General features: G+C 38.4%; 1 protein-coding gene across 2 annotated transcripts; it reads left to right on the forward strand.

The window, feature by feature from the left end:
- The first annotated feature begins 5,159 nt into the window (after positions 1-5,159).
- Positions 5,160-10,364, forward strand: LOC135776907 (G2/mitotic-specific cyclin-B3-like). 2 transcript variants are annotated; one of them, XM_065287824.2, is made up of 11 exons: positions 5,160-5,476; positions 5,621-5,704; positions 6,254-6,360; positions 6,474-6,594; positions 6,888-7,001; positions 7,709-7,801; positions 8,216-8,353; positions 8,475-8,630; positions 9,174-9,323; positions 9,636-9,766; positions 9,847-10,364. In XM_065287824.2, the coding sequence occupies exons 1-11, from the start codon at positions 5,426-5,428 to the stop codon at positions 9,917-9,919; spliced, it is 1,218 nt and encodes a 405-aa protein (XP_065143896.1). In that variant the 5' UTR covers positions 5,160-5,425; the 3' UTR covers positions 9,920-10,364. The 2 variants fall into 2 exon arrangements, with proteins under 2 accessions (XP_065143896.1, XP_065143898.1); XM_065287826.1 differs by having other exon boundaries at positions 6,257-6,360.
- The last annotated feature ends 7,442 nt before the right edge of the window (positions 10,365-17,806 follow it).

Genomic DNA, 17,806 nt, shown 5'->3' on the forward strand with positions numbered 1-17,806 from the left:
ACCGCTTCTGTTTAATTTGTATATGTTCCCACTTGGTCAAATAATGAAAAAGAACCAAATTGCTTACCACAGCTATGCAGATGACACCCAGATAGCCCATGTCACCCAATCACTACAGCCCCATTGGCTCTCTATGTAAATGCATTGATAAAATTAACTGTTGGATGCGTCAAAACTTCCTCCAGTTAAACAAGGACAAAACTGAAGTCATTGTATTTGGAAATAAAAATGAAACTCTCAAGGTTAACACATACCTTGACTCTAGGGGTCTAAAGACACAAAATAAAGTCAGAAATCTTGGTGTAATTTTAGAGTCTGACCTTAATTTCAGTAGTCACGTGAAAGCGATAAGCAAATCAGCTTACTACCAACGCAGAAATATTGCCAGAATTAGTTGTTTTGTCTCAAAACAGGACTTAGAGAAACTTGTTCATGCTTTTATCACCAGCAGGGTGGATTACTGCTGCAATGGACTCCTTACTGGGATCCCCAAAAAGACCATTAGACAGCTGCAGCTCATACAAAACACTGCTGCCAGAATTCGGACCAGAACCAAAACATCTGAGCACATCACTTCAGTCCTCAGGTCCTCCAGATTTTAAAGTATTGTTACTTGTTTATAAATCACTTCATACAATGACAGATATGCTAAATGAATATAAACCTAACAGATTACTCAGATCATTAGGATCCGGTCAGTTAGAAATACCAAGGGTTCACTCAAAACAAGGTTCATCAGCATTTAATTATTATGCCACCTGTATCTGTTTAACTCTGCATTTACTGAATGAGAACTGTGCTGCTTCACACACTGACTGCACTTTTAACTCAAGTCACTTTTACTCCTGTTTTGATCTTTTTAACATTTTAAACAGTTTTTATTAAAGTCACAATTATTTTCTTTAATTGTTATTTTAAATTCTCATGTATCTTTGTTTTTAGTGTGATTTTATCGTGTATCTCTTTTTTTAACATTTTCTTTTTTCTCTTTTATATATTGTTTTCTCATTTCTATGTAAAGCACTTTGAATGACCTCTGTGTATGAAATGTGCTGTACAAATAAACTTGCTTTGCCTTGCCTAAAGTAAATTTGTGACCTCGCCTGTATAATCCAGATTTGAGATTTAGTTCTAGACCTAATGCTTCAAAGCCTCCTGCCCAAGTGCATTATCTTAGGCCGCATTCACACTGCCAGTTTGAAGTGACTCAATTTCCCCCTCAAGTAACACCAATCGGATATGACCCAGATGTAACCAAGAAAAAAGCTAATAGATTCCCATATTCCGATTGGTTTCAGGCCTCATTCATATGTGGAAATAAATCTGATATGAATCGGATACATGCATTCACCTCTGCAATGTTAGTGGACAGATCCAATATTCCCATCTCATGACATGTCATGCGTCATTAAAAATGCGACGCTGGCAAATAGGGCTGCACGATAGCTCGCATACGATAGTCATGTGCATCTCTTCAGTAAAGCCGGATCCTTAAATAGTAGTAAATCGCCATCACCTGCTTTCAGATGGAGCTGCATTTACTGCACAAAGCCTTGGTTCACTGACAATCGGGGCAATTTCTCATCGCGGACGTATTGCCTGCGATATGACCCAGCTTGTCAGTGAACTATGGCTTTGTGTTGTAAATGCCGCTCCATCTAATGACAGGTGATGGCGATTTACTAGTAATTAACCGGCCTTCCTGACAAGTTGCGTATGACTATCGCATGCGATTTATCGTGCAGCCCTGGCAAATAATGTCAACTTAGTTGGACACCACCCGCAATCACATGACTCTTATTAGCAGTGCAATGGAGGACGAGGGCTCCACTTAGTGCTGTAAAGTTGAAGTTTTATGTGTTGTTACAGAAATAAAGCTCTATATTCATTTTGTCAGTGTGTCCATGTCCATTGCATATCACGACATTTCACTTCCTTCGTGATTTAAACTGTTCCAGGTCAGTATACCTTGAATTGTTTTGTCAAGTGTTTAGTGTAAATGCAGATATCGGATAAGAGTCTCTTTTAAAAGATGATATAAGCCAGTCGTCCCAAAAAAATCAGATAGCGGCAACAAATTGGATTTGAGCATTAAGATATGCAGTGTAAATCCAGCCTTAATGTGTGATGACTGTAACTCCAGGCCCCCTTTTTGACTTTCTGCTCATAGCTGCCAATTCTTGCTTTCAGCAGTGAAGCAAACCAACTCTTCTACTGTGAACACTTTGTCTTTGGACAAAATCTTTGTCTTTTCTAAAAACCCATCATTATATTCGTTTTAAAGATTTACACTGTAAAAAAATTCTGTAGAAATTACAATGTTATTGCAGCTGGGTTGCTGGTAATTTACCGTAGATTTACATTTATGTTATTTACTGGCAAGAGTTTGTTCAAAGTTAAATACATTTTAAATATTAACAAGTCTTTATCTTTACAGAATAAAACTATACAATAACAGCCTCATGCAAAGCATTCTGGGAACCAGAAATCATCATCAACCTTTTTCTGTTTTTGCTTCAGATTTTGTTTCCCAGAATGTTTTGCTTGATGCTGTTTTTTAGTTTTACTCTGTAAAGACAAAGACTTGTAAATGTTTAATGTTCATTTAACTTTGAACAAACTCTTGCCAGTAAAAGACATAAATGTAAATCTACGGTAAATTACCGGCAACCCAGCTGCAATTTCTATGGAATTTTTTTACAGTGTAGTTTTAGCTCTCCTACATCATAGCATGAAATAAATCTATTCAGTGCATGACTATCAACATACTTTGAGCTTGAGAGCAAGGAAATAAAATGTACATATTTAAGAGTGGATTTAACACTGTTGATGTTAAATGACTACTGTTTAAGATGCATTGCAATGTACATTATCGTTTTAGGAAAGAGTACACCAATACATATAGTATTATTTACAAGTATTTTTGTTGTTCTTAACACATTTAATCTAAAGACATATTTATTTATAAAAATAACTCCTTATAAAACTGAAAGGACTAAAACTAATACTCACATACTTACAACACAACATTAAATCTTTTGTCTGATACTGCAGACTGAATTATTCATTTCTTTATCACCAGTCTGAAATCATTGTTTTATTGCATTGTTTTTAAACTGCACATTGACACATTATTTCCATTAACTGCACATAATAAATAAAGATAAAAATATGTATTAATTCCAATCAATATTAATTGCTTTGTTGATTTTTTTTATTGTACATCTGATTTGATATAAATATGATAAAAGTGTCTGCTTTAAATAAATATTGTCAATGGTCTTTAACATGACAAAGCCATTAAGCCTTTTCACATTTCTTTATGATAAAAAACTTTTTTCCACTTTTTAGCCAACCAAAACTTAGCCAAATATTTTCAAGCAGACCAATGTATTGTGCTAGAACATTATGGGGAATTAGTCTTTATTAATCTTTGACGATTCCCCTGGAGGATCGAGACCTTGCCGAGGTTGGGGGGCTTGCGTACCTCAATGATCCCTAGAGCTATGCCAGCGGGAGCACAGTCTCCTTGCAGGGTCACCCAAGATGGACAGGTCGAAGGATAGATGCCTTACAAAGAGTGATCCACTGGTCCTACAGGTTGGAGGTTGGGCACAGGCCTACAACCCAGTACCGTAAAAAAAAGTTTTGTTACAGAAACAGCAACAGGGGAAATTAACACTACTGTGTGGGATGGGCTTTTAAGGTCATTAAATGATACCATGATTGGCAGTGGTGAAAGCCGAAAGGAAGCAACTGGAATGTACGACACCAAATTGCAAACGTAAAAGAAGCTGACCCAAGAATACCTGGAACAGGACGGTGGAGTGATAGCTGAAGAGCCTAAATTACACCTGGGACTCTATAAAGTCACTGACCCAAAACATACAAGAGTGAAAATCCTTTGTTGCTGCCCTACATGCCAAACAGGCATAATAAGTAAGTTATCTTTGACGTGATGTCTATGCTTCATTATTTATGTGGACTGGTAAGAGCTTTGTGTAAAACAACAATGTATAAAAAACGTAAATTAAATTAAATATGTTTTGACAATGTTTGTAAAAATTAAATATTGTTACTCTGAAAGAGGTGTAATGTTGACATTTGACCACTAGAGAGCATTTTTGTTCATATTCAATTCCTTTGGGGTTAATTTAGAAAATATGTTGTTTTAGTCATATTAAATGAACTATTTATTTATCACACTGTTTATTTTAAGAGTGCAGTGGGTTTGTTCACATACCTTTAATGATATAGGCTCTCGAGATTTACAAAGTCACTGTCTGTTGATCAGGTGTACAAGTGTTGGCATGCACTCGTGATATGTGGCAGAATTGACTTTTCTTTCATTGGGTAAAGATCACAGAGAATTACAGAAACAACAACAAATGAACAGAGTAAAAAAATAATAATAGCCTGTAAGTTATTTTGTGTTTATGTTTGGTAAATAACTCCCACTGCGCATATGCAACTTTGCATAGTGCGCCCTCGAAAAAAGAAGTCACCAGCCGCCACTGCTGTTTACCAGAAAAATATCAATCAACAAAATTGCATTAAAATAGAGCCCGTCAATAATAAACATAAACAAGAGTGCCACCCACAGGCGAAACAACTCTGCAGTGATGACCTCTGTAAAATGTAATACATAAGATAACTGCGGTAGAATACAACCTGAGTCTAAACCTCCTATATGTTCAGCCTCAGGTGAAGTAAGCCAACTCATGTGAATTAAACGAAACTTCCTAAGAAGTCATAAGACGAAGGTATTCCTATGTATCTGCAAGTAGTAAGTACCTGTCTGATAATGTTGTAGCACCAGCCTTTGGTTCTTTTAACGTTCAGATAGGCTTGCTCGACTTTATTCGCCACCGCAAGAACCATGGCAAGAACTGACATGCGGAAGACGTCAAAGTACCGCGAGATTTAGGCTTTAGTATTGTTCGTATTATTACCCGAATCGCTCTCGCGGTATCTTTACGTCATCCGCCTGTCGGATCCGGATCTTGCGGCGCCGTATGAAGTCGGACACGCCTATTAATTCAGAATTTAACGTGCTTTCTGATTGGCTCATTTCCCAAACGCTTTCAGCTTAACATCCTGATTGGCTGGGATTGAACGAGAAGCGACTAATCAGCAGTCAGCTCTCCTCCCCCTTCTTTGTTCGAATTCAGCTGCTGTTGGTAATAACAACAAATGAAGACGTCGTTCGGGTTTGTTTAGTTATATTAGCTACCGATGATTTTATAGTCAAGAACCCAACTAACCGGTTTTACTATCACTTACCGAACCAAGATTTTTATCAGGTAATTAACAAAAAAGTTACATCGTTTGGCCGCAGGCTGAATGAATAACCGGCGACTCTTGTCATTGTTGCGTAAGTGCGTGCGGTTTATAGCAATAACTGAGTATTAGAGTAATACAGGTCATGCTTCGTCAAAAACACCCATGTGATATGAAATCTAAGACGAACAGTACGGTAAGCAAATCAGTTGGTTTCTCAAGAATGAGTACATGACAATATAATGAATGATCTTTAGAAAAAAACTCGTGTTTATTTGACAGCTTTACACAAATACACTGTACGCGTGCATGACTGTCTGTGTTGATTTGTTTATTTCAGGAGGAGGTTTATAATGTTAAGAGGACGCCATCCTCTCCCCAGGGAGGACCTAAGAAGAGATCTGCCTTTGTTGATCTGACCAATGTAAGCATTATTTAGTTTTCAATAGATCATGTTTTTGCCTTTTAAATGTGCTTGTAATTCAAGCAAAACCACATGCAATGGCCACCAAAAAGTATTTAGATGTGAAATGCCTTGCTTAAAAAGACTGCTCATGCTAACTTGCACCTTTTAAAAAAAGGCATGACAGTCTGTGAAATTTTATTAGTGTCCCTTAAAATCCCAATGAAATCAAAATTGACAATTCTTATTTTTTTATGTTATATTGCAGTGTTTATTATGAACAATTAATATGTGCAAGTCTTTATAAAAAAAATGTATGTGCCCCCATAAACTAACCATAATGGGCGCCTTGACAATCAAATCACAGTGGAAAACACAAGCCACACGCACTATTTTCATTGTGATATTTTGTTTCACTCAGAAATGCGTCACAACACTGAAGTATAGTTGAATGTGACTTGCGGGTCACTTTTGAGGAGTGCATTTTGGGGGCAATGGATGATTTAAAAGACTTAAATAAATGTTATATGAACAGTTTAGTTGGTTTGACCTTTACTCTTTCTGTTTTAGCAGAAAACCAAAACCCAGACTGTCATTCAAACGAAAAATGGCAAAACCGTTGTCGACAAGGCTTCAAACCGAAAAGAGGTTATCAGGACTCACAGCATCCAGAAAGAGTAATTTCCTTATTAAGCTTCATATAAATGTACTGATTGAGAAAATGCCTTTGCATTGTTTAACGGAAATCTACGCCATGTCAAATTGAACAATGTATACTTTAATTCCGCAGTTGTAAGGATTTCTTTGCCGAGGATCAGCCCAAGAAAGCTGTGTTTAAAGCAGAGGAATTTCCAGTAGATTGCCTCAGTGTTTGTCAACCTGATGAGCAGTCGAAACTCCAACGGCGAAAGGTTAAAACTCACTCAGATACCCTGCACCACACCTCAGTTTAATTAATGCCTGTGATGACAAGCACATGATGTCACCATCTATCACAAACATATGAAACCTTTTCTGATTCTGTCTTATGCAGACATTAGTATTGCCATGTAAAATAAATAAGCAATAATTTGTTCTTCAATGTCTTTAAAATTTATTATAAAAGCTTGAGCAAACCCACAGTTGGTAGGTTTTCACTTAGTAAATGTGTTATTAGTAGATAAGTGATGAGTTTTTATGTATATTTATGTTTGTGTTTTTCCAGGTCTGTGTAGCTCAGGTGCCTGAAGAGTTTGACGTTGATAAGGAACACATTGGGGACTGTTTATTGAGCCCTGAGTATGCCAAAGACATCTTTGACTACCTGAAGAACAGAGAGGTGAGAACTGATGATTTAAAGAGCACATATTATGCCCCTTATATACAATATGTAATATAAGTCTCAGGTGTGCCTAGATAGAATGTGTCAGATCAAAATACAACACAGATCATTTCTTATAGCACGCCCAAAATACCCCTATTTTGGTGGGAGCAAGAAAGGGCTGTTTTCGTGTGTGTGACAATGGTATATTTAGCTGGATTAGCGCTACAGCTAACAAACACATTTAGAAAAAGCTTTAAAAATTAAGCAGTCAGTCAGTGGCTTTGGCTGGGGCTTTATTTTTGTGACATCACATTGACAAGAGAATCAAAACAGCATGTATAATGAGGAGGATATTTTTAATTGTAAGGTTGTTGTTGTGTTTACACACCGCCAGCATACATTTGTGTCCAAACACACTTATAAAGGTGGATTTTGCATAATATCTGTCCTTGAAAGTATACTTTGGAAGCTCCTACTTATGAGCTAAGCAGTTGTCTTTACTAGGGATGTACCGATAAAAATTTCTGTGGTGATAACGCTATTTTATCTGCTAACAGTGATTTATAGGCTGATATATCGGTGCATTATCCCATTTGTCATTTATTCAGCTCCAAGAAAGTGGGCAATATGGATGACCTGTTTAAAGCTCTGTGTGCTGTTATAGTTGCGGATATGCATAATTGTGAGCAAAATTAATAAACTGTGTCCTCTTCATCCCCCAGGAGAATTTTCTATTAAGTGATTATATGCATAAACAGCCAGATCTGACTCAAGACATGAGGGGTATTCTGGTTGATTGGATGGTGGAGGTACAGGTGGGTATATTTTTTACTAAGGGTGAGACTTAGCAGGTGCTAGGAATGGGCGATATATTGGATGGGATTATCATGCACATCTCATTTTGGTAAAGCCGGACGAATCCTCTAGTTTACATTAAAGTCATACCTTACGTTCAGTTTACATTAAACCATGACTAACCCTTAGGTAAATTTAAAAAGGTTTTATAGATATGAGTTAGAAAAAACCATTACCGGTGTGCATCTTGAGGCGAAACGTTGGCACTGTTTTAAGTTAAGACAGCTCAAACATGCATTTTAGTCTGGGACTAAGTTTTACATACACAGATAACTACTTGGTGTTTGAAATAGTATGCAAGTATTAAAAAGTATTGTGTGGTAAAATACTGTAAAACTTTGAAATGTTTCTAATGGTTCCCAATCCGTTTGAAGGAAAACTTTGAGATGAACCATGAGACGCTTTACTTGGCAGTAAAGATCACAGACCATTACCTGTCAGTGGATGTTGTTATGAGGGAGTCCCTGCAGCTCATCGGCTCCACCGCCATGCTCATCGCTGCCAAGTTTGAGGTGAAAGACAGAAACACTTGACATCTAAATTGTTTGCAACTTTGCATCAAAATGTTTACCCCTACTTAAAAATGGTCCTTAATGGATATAGCCTGATGCAATGTTTTTTTTTTATCACCAGGAACGTTGTCCTCCGAGTGTCGATGACTTCCTTTACATTTGTGACGATGCCTACAAAAGACGGGAGCTCCTTGTTATGGAAAGGAACATTCTGCAGGCGCTCAACTTTGATATTAACATACCGGTGTCTTACCGGTTCCTCAGACGCTACGCAAAGGTCAAAACTCAAAACACACAACTACTAACAACATGGTTTTTGAGGAAATTTAGTTTCTGTTTATTAGAATTTGTCATTGGGCTGCTACTTAAGCCCGGGATACACGGAAGGATTGGCATCGTGAAACAATCATCACGATTTCAATGATGGTGGCTCTTAATCCCTGGTCCTATGTCGTACAGTGATAGAGGTTCAAAGATGGCCGTTTTTCCAGCCTTGCGACCAAAGATAGCCTATGATAGTTTTCTGCCAATGTCAGAAATGCAGCTTGATCAACGACCTGCTTACCGGTATTTGTTTAACACTAGCGCATGCGGATGACGTTGTGCTAATGTGGGTTGCAGCCATCACAGCTTACGATTCAATATGTCATCATCATACAGTCTATATGCTTGTCGTACCCAAGTTTAAACGTTCCATGTCGCACAGTGTGATAAGGTAATGAATGGTCTTATAGGACGGCCAAAATCGTGTAATGTATCCTGGGCTTGAATGCTGTTTTCTCCCATCATTTTCAATCTTATAACTAATGGCTTTCTGCAGGTAGCCCATGTAAATATGGAGACTCTAACACTTGCACGTTACGTGTGCGAGTTAAGCTTGCTGGAGCTGGAGCTCGTATCAGAGAGAGCATCACGTCTGGCCTGTGCCTGCCTTCTGCTGGCTCTCATCACTAAAGACCTCGGAGGATGGGTAAGGAAAAGGGACACATTTAGTTTTATGGTGAAGGTGTTTTCTGAATGGATGCATAACCACAAAGTTTGTGCCACTATCGAGACGCATGCAGATGCTTAGTGGTGTTTTCACAAGTCGTTTAATTTTAGTGGCATATTCATTTTTTTATATTTATATCTCCATGTGTCACTTTATAGAGGTAACACGTGTTGTGAGTGTCATTTCATTTCATATTGACTTTAGAACGATTGGCAAATAGATAGTGTGATAATCTCCATTCTTCTCCATTAGTATCTAGTTTGTAATAATTGCAGTTGTTTTCTTTTACAGACACCGGTACTTCAGTATCATAGCGGCTATGCTTTGGCAGATCTGAGTTGTTTGGTCAGGAGGTTGTATGCAATGCTGGCAAGCCCTTCAAATGACAAACTTAACGCTGTGGACAACAAATACTCCCACAGGTGATTATATACACACATCACTCTGGTCATTGACCATTGTACTCTTCACACATTCATTTAATCCTTTTGTTTGTACACAGAGTCTTTTTCGAGGTGGCAAAAATTCCCTTGGTTAACATTGATACGCTGGAAGAGGCATTAACGGTGCTTTGAGAATCATCACTTAAGATTGTTGTTAATATTTTTTTCTACATTTGTAAATATCTTATTTATTAATTTGTATAAAGATATGTAATAATGCTTATGGTGCTGTGTTATATTTTTATAAATTATTGTTAACCTTTGCTTGATATCTTGGCACAGATTGGACAGAAACATTATGTAACTTTGTTAAATAAGGTTTAACCTGGTACTTCTTCATTTTAGCAATTGTGTATATAAAAGGGAATTTTATGTTTCAAGTGTCAATATGTATGATTTGCTTTTTGATTTTACATTATTATTAGTGCATTTATATAGATAAACATGAAGAAAATTACTTTATGTACAAAAAAAATGTATTTTACAATGTTATTTATCGTAGCATTTCTTAACTTAAATATTTTGTTTCACTGAAATATTGCTATTTTTAAATGGCTGTGTTTTAAAAAAACAAAACAAAATAAAGATGGCAGTATTATTACGTTTCCTTATGTATGCTACATAATTTGGGAAATTAGGCACTTAAAGGAATAATTTACCTAAAAATGAAAACTTTCATCCATCCTCATGTCATGTGAACATGTTTTTTGCATGTCAGACCAACATTGGATTTTGACATCAATACCCAATTTTGAGCAGATGTAAAGGTGAATTAAGACTATTTAATATCTGCAGAAACCCTTTAGGTTGTAAGCTAATATTTCATAATAAATATCCACAGTCTTATACTGGAAAAAACATTTATGTTGTCAGATTGCTGTATCCACTTTTTTGGATTTTGAATTCAGATCAACGTTGGATACTGACGTTGGGTCAACGTCTAATTTTTACGTTGGGCCAACGTTGGATTTTTAAGTCAATACCCAATGTTGGGCAGATGTCAAGGTGAATTAAGACCAGGGCTGAGCGCAGACATTTTGAGGGGCAGTGGCCCAAACAAAAAAGAGGGCACTAAGGGGGGTGTTTTAAATAAAATATGATTATTTTTATAGATTACTAGTAGCAACTAAGACAAGTGATTATAATAAACTGAATAACACGAATTAAAGTGGGATATGACATTTAAAGTTCACATGTTAAACAGTTAGGGGCGGTTTTTTGAAAACTGATTAGACTGGTCCTAGACTCACCAGCTTAAATGGGACCAAAACACAGCTAAACCAGCCTGCTTTACCAGCAAAACCAAGCTGGGAGACCAACTAAAACCAGCTCACCAGCTATATTTTTCAGTAGGGAATGCATAAAGTATCAACTTCATTGAGTATAGTTGGTTGAAGGGAAAGAGTTGATAAAATAATTGATGATGTCATACAGGAAAGTTATGCTGCGTTCCAGGCAGGTTTTTAAACCCGTGAATTACGACTTCAAAACCACGACTCTATGCGTTCCAGGCAGCCTTTAACCCGTGTTTTTACAACCTTCTACCGGTGAAAGTGCAGTGGAACGGCAGTCAAACTCGTGACTTCCCACCCGTGAACTCGTACTAGATCGATGTACTCCCAGTTCAGAGTCGTGAGTCGTGGTTTTGAAGTTGTGATTCACGGGTTACCGGTTGCGTGGAACGCAGCATTAGGCTTTGGACTTACTGGACTGTCTGTGGCAGCCTGATTAAGAGTAGTAAATATCAAACATTTTTTGGGATCGGGGAGGCTCCAGTGTTATCGGGAGCAGCAAAATAATCGCAATGACACCTCACACCAGTGTGACCAGCATGTTAGGCGTTTGATATAAGATTATGAAGACAAACATTTGGTGAAGATCTATCATTTATGCCATGAATGTGTATTTAGTAGATAAGTTTTGATTTCATGTTGACTTTAAAGTCTAAATAAAAATCAGTAATGTGTTTTGCATTTTTTACAAATGTCTTATTTGTAAGAATTCGTTATTTAAAAAATTAATGTGCCCTCATAATCCTTAATCAAAAACGCAAATCTCCTGTCATCCTTTAAAAACTAAATCTCTCTTTACTTCCGGTCATATGGTATTCAATTTTTCAATTCAATTCAATTTTATTTATATAGCGCTTTTCACAAAAGTCAATTGTTTCAAAGCAGCTTTACATAAAAAGAAGCAGTGAAAAGCACAGAAAACGACAGATAGCACAACAAAATACATGATAGCATGAGCAGTTAAATTTGCTGCGGCTATGACTCAATATTATAAGTGCACGTATTACTAAAGCAACGTATAGAAGAGGAAGCTAGGTAAAGCCCAAAAAGGCTGCCTCCCCGGGGTGAAAAACCCCCTAGGAGAAAAAAAACCCCAGGCTTTTATCCGAGGAAAAATAAGTCCTAGGAGGGAAAAACCCTTGGGAGAACGGAAATGGAGATTTAGCGGAGATTAAGCGGTTCTGCCGGTGATCGTTGGTCAGGTATCAGCTGGGCATAACGTTGAAGGACAGCCAGTAGATCAGAGGTGTGCCGACTTTCACATCTACCGGGACTGGGTCTGTTTGTCTCGTCCTCGGGTCGAGGACGAGACAGGGAGAGAAAAACAAAATCGTATTAGCGTAGCGGCCGTTCATATGTATTGAAGTGTCACACAGTGATGTGGTTTAACTCAGCTTAGTTCCAGACAGACTAAATATTGCGGCATAATTATGTTATCCACAGTTGAGGATTTAGCAAATTGGGGGCCCAATGCGAGGGTATATATGGTAAATAAGGGTCACCTTCCGATCTTTAAGAGAAAATGAAACCTGACGACCCGTTTGACTAAGGCCTAAAGCCCCACTGTCGTCGTTAATGCAGGTTCAGTGGCAAACGGGTCTATATTGTATACCATTTACAGGACCAGGAGAAAACGCCAAAAACATCGCAACCCGACCATACGTGTTAACCCGTTTGACTAAGGCCGGAAGCCCCACTGTCGTCGTTAATGCAGGTTCAGTGGCAAACGGGTCTGTATGGCATACTATTCATAAGACTTACGATAGCGCCAAAATCGCAACCCGACCATACGTGCCAACCCGTTTGACTAAGGCTGGAGGCCCCACTGTCATCGTTAATGCAGGTTCAGTGGCAAACGGGTCTGTATGGCATACTATTCACAAGACACACGAAAGCGCGAAAAACGCAACCCGACCATACATACCAACCCGTTTGACTAAGGCTGGAGGCCCCACTGTCGTCGTTAATGCATGTTCAGTGGCAAACGGGTCTGTATGGCATACTATTCACAAGACACACGAAAGCGCGAAAAACGCAACCCGACCATACATACCAACCCGTTTGACTAAGGCTGGAGGCCCCACTGTCGTCGTTAATGCAGGTTCAGTGGCAAACGGGTCTGTATGGCATACTATTCATAAGACTTATGATAGCGCCAAAATCGCAACCCGACCATACATACCAACCCGTTTGACTAAGGCTGGAGGCCCCACTGTCGTCGTTAATGCAGGTTCAGTGGCAAACGGGTCTGTATGGCATACTATTCACAAGACACATGAAAGCGCGAAAAACGCAACCCGACCATACATACCAACCCGTTTGACTAAGGCTGGAGGCCCCACTGTCGTCGTTAATGCAGGTTCAGTGGCAAACGGGTCTGTATGGCATACTATTCACAAGACACACGAAAGCGCGAAAAACGCAACCCGACCATACATACCAACCCGTTTGACTAAGGCTGGAGGCCCCACTGTCGTCGTTAATGCAGGTTCAGTGGCAAACGGGTCTGTATGGCATACTATTCATAAGACTTACGATAGCGCCAAAATCGCAACCCGACCATACGTGCCAACCCGTTTGACTAAGGCTGGAGGCCCCACTGTCGTCGTTAATGCAGGTTCAGTGGCAAACGGGTCTGTATGGCATACTATTCATAAGACTTACGATAGCGCCAAAATCGCAACCCGACCATACGTGCCAACCCGTTTGACTAAGGCTGGAGGCCCCACTGTCGTCGTTAATGCAGGTTCAGTGGCAAACGGGTCTGTATGGCATACTATTCACAAGACACACGAAAGCACCAAAATCGCAACCCGACCATACGTGGCAAACCGTTTGACTAAGGCCGGAAGCCCCACTGTCGTCGTTAATGCAGGTTCAGTGGCAAACGGTGGCAAACTATTTAATGCAATTCATTTTAAGTGTTCATGCAGAAAAGGTTTTTATTTATTTATTTGGTTGGTCTGTGTTATGACCGTGAGTGCTTTGTTCCGTGAAAATAACTATTGCGAGTTAAGAACCTTTACTAGACAAATTATGCAAATGCTTTGTTGAAGAGAAAAGTTTTAAGTCTAGATTTAAAATGATCGACTGTGTCTGATTCTCGGACATCGGTTGGTAAATCATTCCAGAGCTTAGGGGCTAAGTAGGAAAAGGATCTTCCACTTTTAGACACTTTTGATAGTCTAGGGATAATCAATAGGCCAGAATTTTGCGACCGTAGTGTGCGTGATGGATTGTATTCTGATAGTAATTCTCTAAGATATGAGGGTGCTAAGCCATTTAAAGCTTTGTAGGTGATTAGTGATATTTTAAATTGGATGCGATATTTAACTGGTAGCCAGTGTAAAGATGCCAGAATTGGGCTTATGTGGTCATACTTCTTAGATCGAGTAAGTACCCTTGCAGAAGCGTTTTGAACTAGCTGAAGCTTGTTGACCTGATTTGAATGGCATCCCCCGAGTAGCGAGTTACAATAGTCTATTCTAGAGGTCATAAAAGCATGAATAAGTTTCTCTGCGTCAGATGTAGACAGTATATGGCGTATTTTTGAGATATTTCTAAGATGGAAGAATGCTGTGCGGCAGACGTTGGCGATATGACTATCAAAGGATAAGTTGCTGTCGAACATCACACCTAAGTTCCTAACCGTGGAAGATGGCACCACAGTACAGCCATCTATGTGCAATTTGTAATCTGACATATTATGTTTGTAGCGATTTGGTTCAATAATAAGTACCTCTGTCTTATTGGAGTTGAGCTTAAGAAAGTTATGTGCCATCCAGTCACTAACATCGCTAATGCAGTCTTTTAGCTTAGAAAACGTGTGTGTTTCGCTGGGATGCGAGGAGATGTAAAGCTGGGTATCATCCGCATAGCAGTGAAAACTTATGTTATGTTTCCTGATAATGTCTCCTAGGGGTAACATGTATAACGAGAACAGGATAGGACCTAAAACTGATCCCTGCGGTACACCATATTTAACCAGGGAGTGATATGACTCTTCCTCATTTACATAAACAAAGTGATAGCGATTGGTTAGATATGACCTAAACCAGGCTAGCGCCTGACCACTGATACCAACATAGTTTTCTAGTCTATTGAGTAGGATTCTGTGGTCTATTGTGTCAAATGCTGCACTAAGGTCTAGTAATATAAGAATTGAGATTTCACCACGATCGGATGTTAATAGGAGGTCATTTGTAACTCTAAGCAACGCTGTCTCTGTGCTATGGTGGGGCCTGAATCCTGATTGGAACTTTTCATATGTACTATTATTTGTCAAGAATGTGCGTAACTGGCTTGCCACTACCTTTTTTAATATTTTCGAAAGAAAAGGGAGATTTGAGATTGGTCTAAAGTTATTAAGTTCTCCTTGGTCAAGCTGTGGTTTTTTAATCAGCGGTTTAATAACTGCTAGTTTGAAAGCTGTTGGAACGTATCCTATTTCTAGCGATGAGTTAAAGATATTTAGAACCGGGGTTGACACTACAGGGAATACTTCTTTAAGTAGTTTTGTGGGAACGGGGTCTAATATACAGGACGATGATTTGGATGATGTGACTAGTTTAGAGAGCTCATCTATTGTAGTAGGTTTAAATGAATCAAGATGTTCGTATGGTAGTCTAGTGTTAAGTGAACTAATGGGTAGAGTGGTGGCTGCCTGGGTAGCTACGATGTTTTCCCTAATAGCCGAAATTTTGTTAGAAAAGAAGTTCATGAAGTCGTTACTATTGTGTTGAAGTTTACTATTGGTTTCTGTTTGTTCTTTGTTTCTAGTCAGTTTCGCAACTGTGCTAAAGAGGAAACGAGGGTTATTATGATTCTCATTTATAAGCTTGCTAAGATATGTAGATCTGGCGGTTTTAATAGCCTGTCTGTAGTGTTTAACACTCTGTTTCCATGCTGCGCGCCATACTTCTAACTTTGTGCTTCTATAATTTCTTTCCATTTTTCTAGCTGCCTTTTTAAGGGCTGCTGTGTGATGGTCATACCATGGAGCTGGCGGTTTTTCTTTGAATCTCTTTTTTCGAATGGGAGCAACGGCATGCAATGTGTTAGAACAGACATTGTTTAGGTTTTCTATTTCAATATCTAGATCGTCACAGTTATCTGCTACATGTTTCATTTGGGACAGGTCTGGAAGAGTGCTAATAAAGCTATCTTTAGTGGTGGAAATTATTGTTCTGGCTAGTCGGTAGCATGTTGTAGATTGAGTGATCCTATCTAGAAGTACAGTGTATGACACAAGGTAATGGTCAGAAACTGCATCACTCTGAGGTGATATTTCGACGTCATTAATATTGAGTCCGAGTGACAGAATTAAGTCTAATGTGTGATTACGAGTATGCGTTGGCCCTGTCACGTTTTGTTTAATATTGAGAGAATTTAGAACATCTATAAACGCACGTCCTAATGCGTCTTTTGGGTTGTCCACATGGACATTAAAATCACCAACAATAAGAGCTTTATCTACAGTGACTACAAGCTCAGATAGGAAATTTGCTATTTCATTAAGGAAATCTGCATGGTGGCCCGGTGGTCTATAGATTGTCGCTAAAGCAAAAGAAAGCTGTTTGTGGTTACGATCAGTTATTTCCATATTTAACAACATTACTTCAAATGATTTAAATTTTAGCTCAGATTTTTGGTTTACTTTAAACATTGTGTTGTATATTGTAGCTACACCACCCCCTCTCCCCTTTAATCGAGGTTCGTGTTTATAATAATAGTCTTGTGGGGTGGATTCATTTAAACTAATGTAGTCGTCTGCTTTAAGCCAGGTTTCTGTTAAACAGAGTACATCTAAGTTTTGGTCTGTAATTATTTCATTGACAATAGGTTCTTTATTGGTAAGCGATCTAATGTTAAGAAGGCCGAATTTTAAGATTCGAGATTCATCTGTTAATGTATTGTTTTCTAATTTTATTTGAATCAGATTTGTACCAGATGTAACAAGCGGTGCCTTGTATTTATTTGTTCGGGGAACAGATACAGTTGAAATGTGCTGATATTTCGGTAAGATTGACTCGAGGTGGATGGGGTCTGGGAATAGATCGTAGCAATTAGCAACCTGACCCAACTTCAAATGATCCAATCAGTTCTTGATGGACAAATTCAAGTCCAGCCATGCTTTATATTTTATTTCAGAAATATACATCACCACACGGGGGATAAAACAATCGCAACTTCCGTTTCATAGCGACTTTAAACAGAATGAAGGATTGTGGCCAAAACTGCACTCACAAAACTTGTGGCTAAAACTGGTACTGCAATCACACAACTGGTGGCCAATACACAAGATGACAACATAAACATCAGTTGAGGGCTGCAACTCCACTTTTAAAATGACAATATAATTATTCAAATACTTGAATAATTTCAAGTATTTGAAATGAAAATGATTTCTTAATGTCTAGTGACATATCAGGGCCATTTTATGATTAATTCATATAAATTTCTTACATACTGTTCCTTTAAAAATATCATTAGAAAACGCAATTTGCTCTTGTAATGTATTTTTAAATAAGCCACATGTCCTTACATGTGCTCTTAGAAAATACCAAAGACATTATTCCATATCTCAATGGAATCTAAACCATCGTCGTGAATATGTTTCTACAAGAATGGGAAAACTCATAAACATGTAAATTAGTCTCGCCTCCAGTCTTTTAAACTACCGATCCACTCGTTTATCAGTGTTGATGTGAACCAACCTGTTATTTAA

This window comes from Paramisgurnus dabryanus, chromosome 18 (genome assembly GCF_030506205.2).
Source record: "Paramisgurnus dabryanus chromosome 18, PD_genome_1.1, whole genome shotgun sequence".
NCBI lineage: Eukaryota > Metazoa > Chordata > Actinopteri > Cypriniformes > Cobitidae > Paramisgurnus > Paramisgurnus dabryanus.